The sequence below is a fragment of the Sceloporus occidentalis genome, unplaced genomic scaffold (genome assembly GCF_023333645.1).
Source record: "Sceloporus occidentalis isolate IW3139 unplaced genomic scaffold, rSceOcc1.0.p SCAF_22, whole genome shotgun sequence".
Taxonomy (NCBI): Eukaryota; Metazoa; Chordata; class Lepidosauria; order Squamata; family Phrynosomatidae; genus Sceloporus; species Sceloporus occidentalis.
In genome coordinates this window covers 9,662,708-9,680,236 of record NW_028317002.1, presented here as the reverse complement: position 1 = coordinate 9,680,236, position 17,529 = coordinate 9,662,708, and the positions used below count along the sequence as shown (strand labels likewise).

At 40.5% G+C, this 17,529-nt stretch overlaps 1 protein-coding gene across 1 annotated transcript in view; it reads left to right on the top strand.

Annotated features, from left to right (window-relative positions):
* Window positions 1-1,184: 1,184 nt before the first annotated feature.
* LOC149300989 (multidrug and toxin extrusion protein 1-like) overlaps window positions 1,185-17,529 on the top strand; it is a 28,779-nt gene continuing 12,434 nt past the window's right edge. Inside the window, exons 1-14 of the mRNA XM_089484503.1 lie at window positions 1,185-1,286; window positions 1,818-1,919; window positions 6,460-6,528; window positions 7,266-7,414; window positions 7,930-7,972; window positions 11,586-11,630; window positions 12,806-12,903; window positions 13,360-13,457; window positions 13,625-13,738; window positions 13,963-14,030; window positions 14,296-14,404; window positions 15,090-15,165; window positions 16,266-16,335; window positions 16,766-16,898. Of these exons, the coding sequence (XP_089340629.1) occupies window positions 1,185-1,286; window positions 1,818-1,919; window positions 6,460-6,528; window positions 7,266-7,414; window positions 7,930-7,972; window positions 11,586-11,630; window positions 12,806-12,903; window positions 13,360-13,457; window positions 13,625-13,738; window positions 13,963-14,030; window positions 14,296-14,404; window positions 15,090-15,165; window positions 16,266-16,335; window positions 16,766-16,898 (1,276 nt within the window). The remainder of the gene's footprint in view (window positions 1,287-1,817; window positions 1,920-6,459; window positions 6,529-7,265; window positions 7,415-7,929; window positions 7,973-11,585; window positions 11,631-12,805; window positions 12,904-13,359; window positions 13,458-13,624; window positions 13,739-13,962; window positions 14,031-14,295; window positions 14,405-15,089; window positions 15,166-16,265; window positions 16,336-16,765; window positions 16,899-17,529) is intronic.

Here is a 17,529-nt window from a genome sequence, read left to right as displayed (position 1 = left end):
TTCACACTTTCATTCAGACAATTCATCCACACATTAACTCATCCTCTCCCTCATTCAATTCATCCACACATTAACTCATGCTCTCCCTCATTCAGACAATTCATCCACATATTAACTCATGCTCTCCCTCATTCAGACAACTCATGCTTTCCCTCATTCAGACAATGCATCCACATATTAACTCATGCTCTCCCTCATTCAGACAATACATCCACATATTAACTCATGCTCTCCTTCATTCAGACAATTCATCCACATATTAACGTATGCTCTCCCTCATTCACTCAATGCATTAATTCACACTCTTTACTTATTTCAATACTCTTACTACCCTCTTCCTCACTATATAACCCCTCTCCCTCCCTTGTCACTTTCTAACCCCTCTCCCTCCCCTTTTCCTACCACCATCTTCCTCAATATCTACCCCCTCTCCTTCCCTTATCACTTTCTACCCCCTCTCCCTCCCTTATCACTTTCTACCCCCTCTCCCTTCCTTATCACTTTCTACCCCCTCTCCCTTCCTTATCACTTTCTAACCCCTCTCCCTCCCCCTACTCACTATCTACCCTCTCCCTCTTTGTAGTTCTCTCACCTTTAGGTCCAGCAACGGGAGCACGAGGCTTCTGTCTTCCTGCTCTGCTGAGGTGCCCGCTGCTTCACTGCTGAGTGCCGAAATATGACATCATATTCTGGCGCTCAGCATGAAATGCCGGCACCGGGACGGAGGTAGAGGCCTCGTGGAGGACAATGAGGGGCGCCGAGCGATTGCTAGGCACCCCTCTCTCTCCTCCGCATAAAAAAAAAAAGACGGCGTTTAAAAGGCCCTTACTGGCGCCCCCCTTTCAAATGGCGCCAATGGCACGAGCCATAGGTACCATACCTTAGATACGCCTCTGATTACATTGTCATGTCACTGGAACTCATTTTCACAGTACAGTACAGAATAGCTAGAAGAATGTGAATTTCATGGTTCAGTGATTCCCCATACTAGTCAGACTGTTGCATTATTTTTATAATGCAGGCACATTGAGTTTTAATAGATGATGTATCATTTGTTAAATTATACATTCTAAAGTTCAAATTTCATGTAGCTAGTAAGCAAGTAGATGTAGTTTGTCAATTTAGTCCAAATGGAGCATGATGGTAGCAGTCAGAGGGAAAATAGAAATGCATTGGTTCCAGCTATGCAGAATGGTTTTCTCAACCTGTTACGAAGGATATATCAATGTATCATAGATAACCCTACCGCAGAGGTGAAGGAGCTGTGTGGATTGGCAGGTCCCTTGGTGAGTGGTTATTACAGCTAATGTTTCCTGACAGGCACAACACCATTAATCATGTGTTAAGGATTTAATGTAATGTCATCTAGGCATTATTAAAATCTTGAGGTCAACAGAGCTTTGTCAGAAAATACAATATGAATAGAAGCATGTGAAAAATCTTTAGTGTTTCGAGAGTTTTACGCCATTGGCCTCATAGCTCAAGACTGCTCAGTTTTCCATGGCATCCATCTTAACTGGAGTTGCAAGCTTATTCCTTTCCATTCATGTGAGGGATACTAACATAGGTTTTAGTTGGGAAAAGGCAGGGGAGCTCAGGATAGATTTCATAATTATAAACTTTGACCCCAAACATCCCTCTGCAGAAGGAAAATAGCTATTTAACTTTAAATGTTTTAAAACCATTACATTGTTTAAATTATAAAGACAAAATAAATGTTTAGTTCACAAACATTTAATGAGACAGCAATCTTAAACATTTAATTAAAATTGTTTTATTCTTAGTACATTACTGAATTTCTGTTTTTATTTTAATAGATTCTGTCACAACTACTTTGTTTTTCTATAAACATTGTCAGCTCCATATTCTGTGGTCACCTGGGAAAAGAGGAATTGGATGCAGTGACTCTTGCAAATGCAGTAAGTTTCTTACTAGATATGTCTTTCTTGGATGGCACATGTTCTGAGCATATATACAGGAAACTCTATTAATAATTTGAGTAAAACAGTGATCCAATTTTTCATATCTACATAGCCTTCGGGTGAGTTGATAGCTTAAATCAGGACAAACGTATCATGTCTATGGCATGTCTTTATTGTCTGGTCCATAACGCTAGTCTATAATGCCAGGTTTAACCAAGGATACTGCACACCCCAAAGACCAGAGATTTTCGGCATTTATATCATATGTTATTTTGTGTACATACACAAATTCTATATTGTTTTCGTAAGGACAAGTAGGACTTTTGTCTGAAACCATATTCATACAGTGAGTACTGAATATAGTACCTGTAATACTAATACCCTCTCATACAATACAGTTATAAATACTCTATATTGACAAAAGTATTGGGACACCTTACTGTTACACCAACAGGGACTTTTATGACACTGCATTCTAAATACCTAGACATTAATATATAAATGGTCTCCTCTTTGCAGCTTCCACTCTTCTGGCAAGGCTTTCTACAAGATTTTGGAATGTTTTTTAGGGACTTTTTGTCCATTCAACCAGTATAGAATTTGGGAGGTCATGCACTGATGTCCCTCTCTTCATTCCAGTTCACCCCAAAGGTGTTTCATGGGGTGGAGGTCAGGGCTCTGTGCTGGCCAGTCAAGTTCTTTCACAACAAAATCATCCAACAATGTCTTTATGGACCTTGCTTTGTGCACTGGGGCACAGTCATACTGTAATAGAAAAGGGTGGAAGCATAGCATTGCCCAAAATGTCTTGCTATGCCAAAACATTTAGATTTTCATTTACTGGAAATAAGAGGTCTAGCCCAATCCCTTAAAAACAGCCTCATACCATTATGGCCATGGAAACCCATTCCATGAAGCTCTCGCCGCACAGTTTTTGTGCTGATATTAATGCTAGTGGAAGCTTGGAACGCTTTAGCTATGGAATCAGCAGAGCACTGGCAACATTTATGCACCATATGCCTCAGCTTCATGGCTGAGTTGCCACTGTTCCTAAATGCTTCCACTTTCCGATCTTACCACGTACAGTTTATATCTAGCAGGGATAATTAAGAGGTGTGTCCCAAAACTTTTGATGTGTATATATGTATATATATATATATATATATATATATATATATATATATATATATATATATTGATATATGTGTTTTATTTTCATTATACTATATATATATATATATATATACACATTTTCTTTTTTTTCTGCACTGCTGTCTGTCAGACACTGCGTGTGTTTTTTGTACACCTCAGGGGTTGGTCCTGTATCTAAAGGATACCCCTGTTTTTGCCATGGTGACATCAACGGGTTTCCATTACTTATTTTTAACTTTATTACATTTGTATAACTTTTTTGGGGCACTTTATGTTGTCCTGGTGTCACATCTTGTAGCATCTCCTGCCTCAAGCTTGCTGGGATCACAATCTTGTCCTGGAGAAGAATAAGATGGACCTGCAGCTTAGTCAACCCTGAATGAACTGGACAATATCCTGGAGCAGGGGCGTACCTAGAGTATTTGGCACCTGGGGCGGATCCTGTATGTGGCACCCCCCCCCACACACATACACTTTAAAACTGCATAACTTCTACTGTTATATACTGGCGCAGACACTGAAGGTGGTACAGCATTACTGTTATCATTATATACTGAGGCAGACACTGATGGTGGTACAGCATAACACCTATCACTATATACTGAGGCAGACATTGACGGTGGTACAGCATAACACCTATCACTATATACTGAGGCACACATTGACGGTGGTACAGAGTAATCCTTATCACTATACATCGAGCCAGACATTGACAATAGTGCAGCATAACTCCTATCACTATATACTAAGCCAAACATTGATGTGGTGTAGGCCTACCACTTCATTGTCTGGCTTAGGGATGCCCCGAAACGAATTCTGGACTGAAACCGAAAATGCAGCATTTACCTGGCCGAAACCGAATATGACCCCCCGACACCATAAAAAAAATCTAACACTTTTATTTAAAGTAAGTAACACACCAAAATAGGACAAAACTATTAAATAACAATATTAATATATATATATATATATATATATATATATATATTTTGTTAACAGCAATCACATTCCTATCATGCCCAGGCATACCCAGATTCCAGGATATACTCGCAGACTTGGCATGATAGGAGTATGATTGCCCTATCTACCCCTTCTCACTCCCTTCTGCCCTATCTACCCCCTATCCCCGTCTCACCCCCTTCTCCCTATCTACCCCCTCCTAACTATCTACCCTCTCCCTCTTTGAAGTTCACTTACCTTTCAGGAGTCCTGCTGTGGGGGTGCAAGGCCTCTGTCTCCCAGCTCTGCCACTGTATGGAACAGTATAGAGTGATGGGAGTTATGATCTACATAAGACCATAATTATAAAATGAAAAATTCATTGGAAATGGTACAGCATAACACCCATCACTCTCACACATTTACCAATCCACACATACCAATCCACACATATACCAATCCACACATATACTAATCCACACATACCAATCCACACATATACTAATCCACACATATACTAATCCACACATATACTAATCCACACATATACTAATCCACACATATACTAATCCACACATATATACCAATCCACACATATATACCAATCCACACATATATACCAATCCACACATATACTAATCCACACATATACCAATTCACTCTCACTCTCACTTAATGATTTTCTACCTTTCCTCTTTTCTCCTTACAGCTCCTTTTCCTTCTCTTCGCTCCTCTTCTTCAGTTCTTCTGTCTTCTTCCGGTTCAGAGGGCACGGACAGTGGTGGGCGCGGCTTCAGTGTTGTGCGCCAGGAACTGACAACAAAGCACAGCAGCTGTTGGCGCGCGGATCGCAAGAGAGCAAGGGAGATCCTTGAACCGGCTTAAAATCACTCAAGGGAGCCGGAGGTCTGTTAAAGACCTCCGATACCGCTCCCTTGCGAGCCTGCTCCTCCAGCGGCGGACATTACTGTCCGTCTCTGGAGGGGTGCCGGCAAATTGGCACCCCCCTGATGAGCGGCACCTGGTGCGGACCGCCCCCCCCCCGCCCCTGCTAGGTACGCTACTGTCCTGGAGATCAACATCCCGCAAAGTCTCTTGTTTAATTCTCCGGTTCTGAGACCAGATGCAATGTTGAACCTTATAGTCTGCATTTTATTCACCATGCAATCAGGCCTCATTGTCACATTCTGTGCTTTCACCAACTTACATTGTCATGCTATTCGGATAGCCACATCTAGGGTCGATTCAGGCTCTAGCTGTATCTCCTGCGACACATCAGCATCAGCTATACCAATCACAATTGAATTTTGAGAAAAACTAATGCCATGCTGCAGCGTGGGAGAAATCAAAGGCCTCAGGAGGCTGAAAGTTGGACATACCAGCAAATTTGCAGACTGGAAACACAGGGTAAGCACTTCTGAAACCATATCATGAAAGGTACACTCCAGTCTTGAGCCAGTCCTAGTTGTAGCTCCTCCCACTCCCTGTAACTTTTGAAAATAGTAGAATTAGAGCTAAAATGGTGTTGCACGATTTGACTACTGACAAGCAGTGCGGACAGCTGCTGGTGCACAATACCTTTTAGAGTTGCAGATGGCACCACACATACATTAGTGGTGTTGGATGCTATAGGGGCTCTTAGAGGGGGGTGGCATTGGCAGAGGAGCATCAAGGCAGGTGCACCTCAGAGTAGCATAGCAGTGCAGCTCTGTAGCTAGAACACTGCTGCTGACCAAATGAGAACCACATGGAAACATAGTCAACTGAATAACATGCGCAAACCCTTCACTCGGGGTATAGCTCAAATGAGAAACACATGGAAAGATGGATCAACTGAAAATTGCATGGAAACCCTGCATTGCATGTTAAAAACATACAGATTAACAGCAATGCCTATAACATGTTTTTAAAGAAATATTCTAACAAGATCTACAATTGTAATAAAACATGTATGTGCAAGTGTAGAGCTGCCCCGACCATCATCACACCCACATCATAATTCATATTACATGTCCCCAACCACCATATTCATACCTTCTATCATCATTGTCATCATATTCCTCCCCACCATCATTTCTATCCATTATCATTATTATTTCTTAGTGCACCAAAATCACTCCCTTCCATCTACACATTAACGTATTTAGAATGCAATGTCATAAAAGTCCCTGTTGATGTAATGGTCAGGTGTTCCAATACTTTTGTCCATATAGTGTGTATATATATGTATATATACACAACAGCCCTGACCCGTCGAGGCATGGACTCCACTAGGCCTCTGAAGGTGTTCTGTTGTATCTGGCACCGTTAGCAGCAGTTTCAGTTGTGCAAGTTTCGAGGGCCTCCATTTAAGGGCTCTTTAATCATACTAGGTCTTAAGTCGAGAGGACCATGCTTTCACTCTTTCACAAGATATATTCTTTTCCTTTTACAACTTTACCTTTAGGTTATTTCTGTGACTGGGCTCTCTGTGGGACTAGGATTGTCTTCAGCATGTGACACAATCATATCACAGGTAGGCTTATGGAAAGAAGAACGTCAACAACAAAAATATTAAGAAGTGACATAAGTTTTATTGAATTCTATTGTAATTCTGATGAAACAATAACAACAAAAAGAAGTGACATATGTGAATATGGTACAAATTATCCAAAATAGACTCTGTAATAAAACAGATGCCATTGAAATTGGTTGAAATTACATTTCAGGCAATTCAAATCTGTATGTGTAATGAGAGGCCATCTGGGTATCGGCAATGAGACAATTGACTTATTCTACATTCATACATTAACCAGAAGATCTTAAAATATTTAAACTAAAGAAAAAACGTCCTAACCGGTCCATGTTTCCCATCATGTATACCACAAGGTAAGCTAGTGGAGTATTCTAGCCTAGGGGGATTAGGCCTAGAGTGGCAGGACTGCATCAGTAGCCCCTCCGCCTCATAACGAAGGACTGATCAACCTACTGGATACTCAGTTTCCCTGGAACCTTACTCACTCATTGGGCCAGTTATAGAGATAAGAGATCTCCCTTTAATACTATCCTTTTATACTATGAAATTATGTGCCTATTCAGCACCTCCTGGCTTGGCAAATTACCCAAACATTTATTTCCTTCAGTAGGTTTGGAAAACAAATTGAGTAAACTAAAATAAAGACTGTTTTTTTAGAAAATTGGATTGGGATCCTGCTAGAAGGCATTTAGATGAAAATAGTGTACATAAACTGCACATTTTGTCATATCTTTCAGATATTTGGGGGCACAAACTTGAAGCTAATTGGCATTGTGATGCAACGAGCAATCCTTATCCTGCTGCTGGCTTGTTTTCCATGCTGGGCATTATTTCTAAACACAGAAAATATTCTATTATTTTTCAGACAGGACCCCAAGGTAGCCCGGTAAGTCATGTTTCAGCATTCCAAAATGTGATATGAGGAGAAGGTTTACACACATATGAATAGGAGAATGCCCCTTCAAAAAAAACAACTGACCTTGTAGTACACCCTCCATCTGTGTTTGGGACCAATTTTGATCGTTTGAAGTATTTGCTAGATTTCAATGAAAGCATTTTGTGTGCATGTTCACAATAGTCTTTTTTAGATCCCTGGAAATCGCACATGCTGAATTTGATTGGCCGTGTTAGCACTGTAATTGCGCGCTGGTAGGGTGATTAATTGAATGCATCTCCTACAATCCAATGAATTGGAGCGAGGGAAAACATTTGACGTTTCTGAATGCCTCCATGTATTTGCACAAGGAAACATAAATAAATATTTATTCAACACAGCAACAGGGTCTGTCATGCAAAATATCAACTTATATCTATGCATTTGATACCTTATGATTAAATTGCGTTATTAATATTGTCATTATTATTGTTATTTCAATGACATATGGATTTGTATTTTTACAGATTGGCAGAAGACTATGTTCTTGTTTTCATCCCTGCTCTCCCTGTAAGTACTCATATCTAATTTTATTCTGGAATTTACAGATTTATGCTGGCTCATTAGGTTTATTAACTAAGATTCGTGTTTTCAGTTGCTTTAACTAAAGTAACTCATCTGATTTAACAAAACAAGTCACAGGCACTTGACAACTTCCTTGTTGTTTTATTTATTATTTTATATATTTACAGGGTTTTCTTTATGTAAATGATATTATGTCCTATACATTCCCTTTTGTTTCCTTGCCGCATTTCCCTGTTTTTCCTGCTGTTTGGCCTGACCAGGTCCTAGCCGCGATTTCCTGGAACTGTATGGCGTCTGGGCCCCGCGGGAATACCTGCTGAACTTTGAGGATGGTCACTACAGCTGCCTGCTTCCCTACATCTTCTTTTGGGGATGTTGGACTCGCGTTGAGGCACAGGTTGGCGTGGCTCCGGAGAGGGAGCTTATTTGGGAACCCTGGATTTCCCTCGTCATCTGAAGTCTGGTGTTTTGTATTATTATTATTATTATTATTAGTCGGGCCATGGAACTCTGGTCCAGCTACATTTTGGCCCGGGCCCAGGTAACTTTCCGTTACTGGTGCTTGGAGGCCCACCCTCAGATCAGAGCACTTTTGAAACCGAGTTACCCTGGGTTTGCCGTTACTGCCCCAGAAACACCCCAAAATCAGTGACTTTTTGTTGTGCTAGTATTGCTGGCCAATGGTGTGGAGTAAGGCTGCCTGGGCAGGGCATTGTTTACTAATGGGAACATGCTTTTATCAAGATTACTGTATGTATATAAGTTGGTGTGTTTTCAATAAAACTCAGTCCCTGATTTACCTCAACACCAGTACTGTCTGGTGCTTGGGGTAATATGCAAAGAGCTCTATTTGTTAAACCCTTCGTATACCAGTTCTCTGGTTCCTGTCCTGGGCTGGGCTTAAGGAGCAGCTTCTGACGGTGTTTCTGTAGTAAAGCCAATGTGAACAACAACTTACCTATTCACAGGACGTTCAGTTGATGCCAGTTGAGGCTGTCATTTGACCCAGTCAGTAGAGTCATGGCATGAGTTTGTCAGTTGAGTCACGGCTGAGTTCATCATCACGTTTGGCAGTGCAGTTAATTAAGTTTTGCGCTAACTCTTGTGCGGTGTGGAGCTGATTTTGTCATGGTGCAGCCCCTTTTACAAGTCAACTGCCAACTTGACCCAACTAACTTCCCTTACTGTGCTACACCTCCCCCCTATGTAGTTCAGGTATATGACATACAAACCCTATATTTGCAGGCTGCTTCAGGGGCAGGGGTGGCACAGGCATGCTGCTTTAGGGGCAGAGGTGGCACAGGCAGGCTGTTTTAGGGGCAGCGGTGGCATGGGGAGGCTGTTTTAGGGGCAGCGGTGGCACTGCCAGGCTACTTCAGGGGCAGCGGTGGCACAGGCAGGATGTTTTTGGGGCAGCGGTGGCACAGACAGGCTGCTTCAGGGGCAGCGGTGGCACAAGCAGGCTGTTTTAGGGGCAGCGGTGGCACAGACAGGCTGTTTTAGGAGCAGTGGCGGCACAGGTGGCACAGGCAGGCTGTTTTAGGGGCAGTTTTGGCACAAGCAGGCTGCTTCAGGGGCAGCGTTGACACGGGCAGGCTGCTTCAAGGGCAGCGTTGACACAGGCAGGCTGCTTAAGGGGCAGCGTTGACACAGGCAGGCTGTTTTAGGGACAGTGTGGCACAGGCAGGCTGTTTTAGAGGCAATGGTGGCACAGGCAGGTTATTTTAAGGACAGCGGTGGCACAGACAGGCTGTTTCAGGGGCATGGCACAGGCAGCTGTGGCATGGAGAGTCTGTTTTAGAGGCAATGGTGGCATGGGCCGGCTGTTTTAGGGGCAGAGGCCTACCACATCTAAGCCTGGCTTACCAGATAGTAAAGGGAGTTATGCTGTACCATATCTGTTCAGTAAATGTTATTTATTTAACCTTATTTAATTTATTTATAAGTTGATTTATTTTTCCAGATTTCTAGTTTTTTCCAGTTTTTTTTTTTTTTTGGGGGGGTGCCACATACAGGCTCCGCCCCAGGTGCCAAATACTCTAGGTGCGCCCTACGTAAGGTGTCACCCCTGTATTTTTGTTGCTTCATGCAATAAATACATTAATTCTCAATTCCCTCTTTGTGATTTTCTGGACCCTTTTTGTCAACGGTGGTTCTTCTGCCTGGCTTCATCCGTTTCACACCAGATTGCACACAGACACAGGATTTGCCCAGGTTGTATCCACAGGAATTACCCAGCACTCAGATTACACCCACAGTGGCCCCTTCTGAGAGTCTTGGGTCTCCTCTCAGTCAGGGCTCCTCTTAGTCTGGGGCACATGCAACCTTTATTAATTATCAGGTCCAAAACAGTAATGGATAGGCTACAATATCAAAATACACACATATACAAATGCCTTGCAAAAGTACCCTTACAAATGCCTGCTCATAAACGCACACTTGTACCCATACATATATATATACACGCATTCACGCTTGCCCTTACACATAATCATCCTAGCTTACACTTGCTTGCCGTTAAACACACTTGTTCTAATGTACAAACATTTTCAAAACACAAACACACTCTCTCTCTCCACTTTCTCATAATTTCTCCCCATATAATTTTCTCCCCCTTTCTGCCCATTTCGCTTTGATCCTCCTATTTTTATTTATCTCACCCCTTTCTTGTTATCTCTTCTTTCACTGTATCTCTCCCCCTTTGTCCCTTTCTACTTGTTCTCTATTTGATCCCACTTGTTATTACTGTTCCCCTTTCGCTTTATCTCTCCTCTTCTCTTTCCCTTTCTCTGTATTTGTCCCCCTTTCTTTAATTTTACTTCATCTTTTTCCATATGTCCCCCTGCTTGCTCTATTTAATTCTCCTTTCTTTGATTCCCTCTGTCATTAGTGATCCTCTTTTACCTTATCATATCCCTTCCATTTCTCTGTCTGTTCTCCCATGTCTCTTTATCTCTCCTTTTAACATTAACTCTCCCCCCTCTCCCCATCTCTTGTTATGTAATCTCTCCATTTTCTCTTTATCTCTCCCTTTGTCCCCATCTCTCCTTCTCATTATCTCTCCCCTTACTCAATATCTCTCCCCTTTCTTGTTATCTATGCAACTTTTCCCTATTTCTAACTATAACTCCCCTTTCTTATTATCTCCCCTTTTCTATCTCTCCCCCCTTTCTCGCCTTTGTCTCACTCCTCCATTGTGGGGATGTCATATGTCGGCACCCACAGCATCGTGAGGGAGCAGTGAGCCACATGCTCCCTTTATTTAGGGCTGGTTAGTCTATTATCTCCCTGACCGACCTTCCTTCTCCAGTGGATCTACAAGGAGGCACCCCCACATAGGCCGGCACCTACCTTGCCTATAGGTAGCGCTGGTCCTGAATAGGCGTAAGCTATTCTGAATCTCTAATACTAGACAAAGGACTGATTAAGGGCCGAGCCAAATTGTTTTTATCTGCCGACAAATACTATGTTTCTAATGCTGTGACATTGCTCTGTAAAATGAAGTGGAAGTTATGCATAAAATAGAAATGTATTACGTGGCTAAAGTAACAAATATATAGCAAATATAAACTGTCCTTATGTACCATTTTCTTCACAGGCTGCATTTATTTACCAACTGGAAGCACGATACTTACAAAATCAGGTACATATCTTTTGTTTTTCTGAATATGAATGCTTAATGTACAGTGGAATAAATAATGCAATGTACCAAGATTACATAGAAAAACGAGTGTGAGAGACTTAATGAGAGTGTGAAAGGGTGTCAGTGTGAGAGAGCATGATAGAGTGAGTGTGTGATAGAGCATGGGTGAGGTCCGAATAAAAGACGTCCTTGATTTTTGGAATAAACTAATCGAGCAAATATGGCAATATGAAAACAATAGAAGTAACAAATAAATGCATGATGACACGCACACTTATACATACACATGCTTGCTTACACACAAACACTTACATAGACACATCCATGCTCACACATTTACACAAATACATCCATGCTGACACACAAATACACACACAATACAGTTGTACATGCATAATGCATCACTTATCCTCTCTCTACTTCCCTCACTCACCCCCTTACCTCACCTGCAGATTTATTTCACTGCTCACACATGTGCGATCAGCCTTATGTTTAATTGTGGAGTCATGTTACCTCATATAACACGGCCCTGCTGCGTTCCTGCCTCCTTGGGCTGGTCTGAATTTGTTCACAAAAGGCTTGTCCAACCTGGATCGGCCCAGACCCGATCGGCCCTTTTTGAGCATTCCCCTGATAAGTAGTTTATAAATGTCATTATGCCACAAGCTGGCCGTGTGGTCAAATCCAACAGACAAGCTACTCTAGCTCAAATCGCATAAGAACTGGACCACAATGGAAAAAGGTGGTCTGATAAATCACGTTTTCTTTTACATCATGTGGATTGCAGGGTGCATGTGTGTTGCTTACCTGGAGAACACATGGCATCATGATGCATCCATGGAAGCCCCACCTCGCAACTTGCAGGACCTAAAGGATCTGCTGCTAATGTCTTGGTGTCAGATACCACAGAACACCTTCAGAGGTCTAGTGCAGTCCATATCTAGATGGGTAGGGCTGTTTTGGGGGAAAATGGGGACCTACACAATATTAGGCAGGTGGTCATAATGGTATGGCTGATCGGTGTACATCTCCCTTACTGAATTTAAAGAAGCATAATGATCGAAAAACAGGTTTTCTTTTAAAAAATGTAAGCAACTTGTCAAAGTAAAATTTGTGTGCAATCTAAAATAATAAAACCTGCTAAACATTAATGGGATCCTAAATGTTTGTTACAGGGCATAGTCAAAACTCAGATCATTGCCAGCATTTTAGCGAACATCATAAACGTCATGGTGAACTACGTATTCCTGTTTGTACTGGGGTTTGGAGTTATGTGAGTCCGTTTTTAATGTAATCAAAATTGTTAATGTTGTTAAGGACATAACAGGACAAAGATGGGACAAGAGTTCCATATAGTTCATGAATGTCTCATTATTTAGGTAATATTACTGTTTCCATGGAAAGCCATGCAGCTATGCTAAGATTAGGTATTGCACAGCAAAATATATTAGTTAAGTGATAAGATCACATAGTGTTGTGTATATGTGGCATGTTAGACATCAATGCATTTCTTTACTTGGCGATGTTAGTTCTTTGAATTAGTATTTGTGAAAACAAATATTTTGTACTTTGGACCACCATAATTTGCATGTTTAATTTTCCTTGTTGTATTCGGCTCCGAAGGAAAACTCTAGCTCTTACACTTATCTAAAATATCTCCTTAAGGACATAGAGAAATAGCCAAGTATGTGTTTTGTTTTAATATTATAACTACAGTTTTGCATTACAGAGGATCAGCTTGGGCCAACACCATTGCTCAATTCTCACAAGCTCTGCTACTGTTCCTATATATTCGTGTGAAGAAGCTTCATGTAAAAACTTGGGGAGGTACTGTTTGTTTATTAAAGCATCAGGCGATGTACACTTAAAAAACAGCAAAGCAAAAAATCCTTTGGTTTCTAGGCTCTAGTAGCATCACCATTCCTCATCAAAAAGTAGTTGAGGTGGCCTACATATCACTAGCACAATTAACAGATTCTCTTGTGTTCTGCCAGGATGGTCCATGGAATGCTTACAAGACTGGAACTCCTTTGTAGCATTAGCTGTGCCTAGTATGTTAATGGTATGCATTGAATGGTGGACCTATGAAATTGGAAGCTTTCTTGTTGGTGAGTTAAGATATACTGTGCTGACTAAAGCACTTCAAATACCAGCATTTGTAGAGATGCTAACTAGTACCAACATTCTGATGAAAGGAGATTAATACAATGCAGCTAAAGATTTCTCATCTAGCTGTAGTAATTAATTGATTAAATAAACCTTTTATAAAAATATTACTTCTCTTGTATATCTCTCACATTTTATCATATGACTGTTCTTTTTTTTCTCACAGGCCTTGTTAGTGTGGTGGAGCTTGGAGCCCAATCTGTCATCTATCAGGTTGTGAGCATCGCATATATGGTAAAGTAAAAAAACAAAAACAGTAACTCAGTTGGGCTGTGCTATAAGTACAAAATAAAGAGGACCTCCTATAATGATGATCATGATGATATCATGATGAGAAAATCACCATCATGATGAGAAAATCACCATCATGATGAGAAAATCACCATCATGGATCAGTACATTTTAAGCAATATCTATACTAAACATGGTTTATTTTAAGTTGGGTCAAATGTACTTCTACCCCTTTGTGTCACTTTCACTAATTGGTTTGGCTTTTCAGATTCCCTTTGGCATAAGTATGGCCACCAGCGTCAGAGTGGGCAATGCACTGGGTGCTGGAAATATAGAACAAGCCAAAAGGTCTATGAAAATTGGTTTTCTGGTCACAGGTGCAACTTTTTTTGCATTATTTCTCCTCCAGTCACTCTACCTTACAAATTAAAATGAAAGCTCCCAAAGTTATATTAATATATGATGAGTCCATAATGACTAGGAAGGTTGTGTTGACACTAGACATTCGCAGATTTAACCTAGTGAAACTCAACCATTTTAGATTACTCTGAAAGCTCAGTTTACCTAGACAACTTAAATTAGCCAAGCATAAAAAGAAAAACAAAAAATATCCATCATTGTTGTCACACAGAGGTGGTGCCACCATATACCGTAAACAAATTAAGCAGTTGCACAGGCCAACTATGATACATGTAATAGAGTGTTGTATAACAAAAAATGCATTCCTCATAACGTAATCACTGGCAGTACCTACAGGAACTTTACTACATATAGCAGGTAGAGGGCAGCAGCTGTTATAGAATGTGTATATCCAACAGGTGTCAAGTCCACCACTAGTGGTCCTCAGCACTATTTAAGATGATCCCATGGATGACACAGAGTATGAAAGACAAAACATCCCTGAAAATGTTGGTGTAAGACTACACGCAGCTAGAACTGTACGCTTTGTATAGCACAGGGTTGAGACTTGGTTATGGTTTATCCACAAATTGATTCAGAATAGTGCCCACAGGAGTAAGACATTTATACTTGTGGTCCACAATTTATAATTCTTGTTCCTAGGTGTTTTCATCATTGTGGACATAATCCTGCTGGCCTCCTTAAAGAATGTGTTTTCATATGTTTTTACCAGTGATAGGTATGTATCCTGATATTATGTTTTTAATATATTTCCAATATTTTACTTTTCAAAATGGAAAGTGAAATAACTGTGATTAGCTTGTAGTCTCTTCTAAAATGTGTAGTTTCTCTACCTAGATTAATTAAATGTCAAAACCTATAGAGAGTGCATTTAAATTTTTTTGCTTTGTTAATGGAATGGCAACTGTGCATAGAGCCTTATAACAAGTGACAAGCTATTGATGTGGCCCCCTGTATCGGTCACACATTCAAATTGACATTAATGAAAATTATTGATCTTCCTTTATCCAAAGGAATTCAAACAATAATGTTTTTTGTCACCTAGATACGATTTCACTGATAGCTTAAAATGGAACCTGGACCTCTATGTGTAATCAGTTTCTTGGAATTGCCATTATTTAGTAATTTACTTCCATTTTAGCAGTGGTAGATCTACAGATAAAAAATCTGGTATTAAAGTGCAATCCTTGGTGTCAGTAATACACAAGGGGTAGTTTTCAGCAATAACAGTGTCTAAGTTTGCTTATGTGTTTGTGTATAATCTTCAGTGCATTAGAACAGCAGTCCCCAACCTTTTTGGCACCAGGGACAGGTTTAGTGGATGACAATTTTTCCACGGACCGGGGGTAGGGTGTTTTGGGTTTGATTCAAGTGCATTACATTTATTGTGCATTTTACTTCTATTATTATTAAATTTAAAATATAATGAAATACTTATACAACTCACCATAATGCAGAATCAATGGGAGCCCCCAGTTTCCCATAGGCATCTTTGTCACTAAACATGGGACTATGGGAGTGCCAGCCCCGTTCAGTGAGGTGGGTGGAGCCAGTTTGGCAGAGATCCACATCTACGTAGATGTCTCAGTCCGAGACAATGCCTGGATTGAAGCTGCCCGGGACACAGGACATGTAGTCCCATTCCGAGACTGTACCGGGGAATCTGGGACGTGTGTTTACCCTACTGCCGGCCCACGGACCGGTAAGCCTACTGGAAAATTTAACGGTTTCCCAGTTGGCCATGCAGCCCAGTTGCTTATAGGCCACGGTGGTTGGGGACCTATTGATTTATCTTTAATATGTTTTTTATTCTTACAGGGAGATAGCTGGCCTTGTTTCTGAAGTTATCCCTATATACATCATGTTCCATTTATTTGAATCTATTGCTGTAAGTAAAAATACATTATTATTAAGCAAATAAGTTGTAGACATACTCATTGCTGTAATTATTTGCATGCTTACCCACAACTGCCAAATACAAAATGGCTGCTATTTGTAAACAGGAATCATATTTTTCTCCAAGGTGTACTTGACACATAGCCATCACACCAAAGAAGTTGATTCCAAGAAAGTACATATTTAATTTGTTCAGATGTTTATTATCTATTTGAACCTTTAGAGAGAGTAAAACTTACAATGTTCCTTTATGATAAGTGACATTTAATATTTTTGCCATCATCAAGCAATATAATTGAAAGCTCTTCACCTAATCTTTAACAGGAACACTATAACAAAGCATTATTATTATTATTATTATTATTATTATTATTTAGTGATGACTGTGATGTGGTCATACCCAACAAAAGTTTTTTGTGTAGTGTGTTTCAGGTGGAGTACTCAGAGGCACTGGAAGGCAGAAAGTTGGTGCTATTGTATACACAATTGGATACTATATAATTGGACTACCATCTGCTGCTGCCTTAATGTTTGCAGCCAAACTGGGTATAAAAGGTATAAACCATCATATTTATATCACTCTTTGTAGTAGAAGGGTTGAGCAAATACCAGTAAACCAGTGGGCCTCAGTTTATTTACAGTTGCAGAAACTATTTAAGCATCTTAACTGTATTAACTGTATTTTTGGTCCTAGTCTGGCTGCTATGCTATCTACTTGCTGAATTCCGGTAGGTTTTGAAAATGCTTATTGGTTTATGAATTTAATTGTCTATTATATAATCCATTAGAATTATGTGATAATGGAGTTAGTACAGCCAGTAGAAGACCCAGGTATGGGTATCTCTGCAGAAGCCTGAACCTGCACAATGCTGATTGATGAGCCAAATTTGGGTACCCAGTGCATATTGTTTTAGAAAATTACCGTATTTGCTCGATTATAAGATGACCCCCCCAAATCAAAATATTAATTTAGGAAAAAAACAAAAAGCCTGAATATAAGGGTACCCTATAGGAAAAAAGTTTTACTAGTAAATATTAATTCATGTAAACAATTTCTTCATATTTAACAAAAGCTATGATTGAGAAAAATATATATTTTTTTAATTTCCTTTTATTTGCCAACCTGCCCCCCCCCAGTTATGCACATCTGCCCCCAGGCTTGCCACTCTGCCCCCAGAAATGCCTT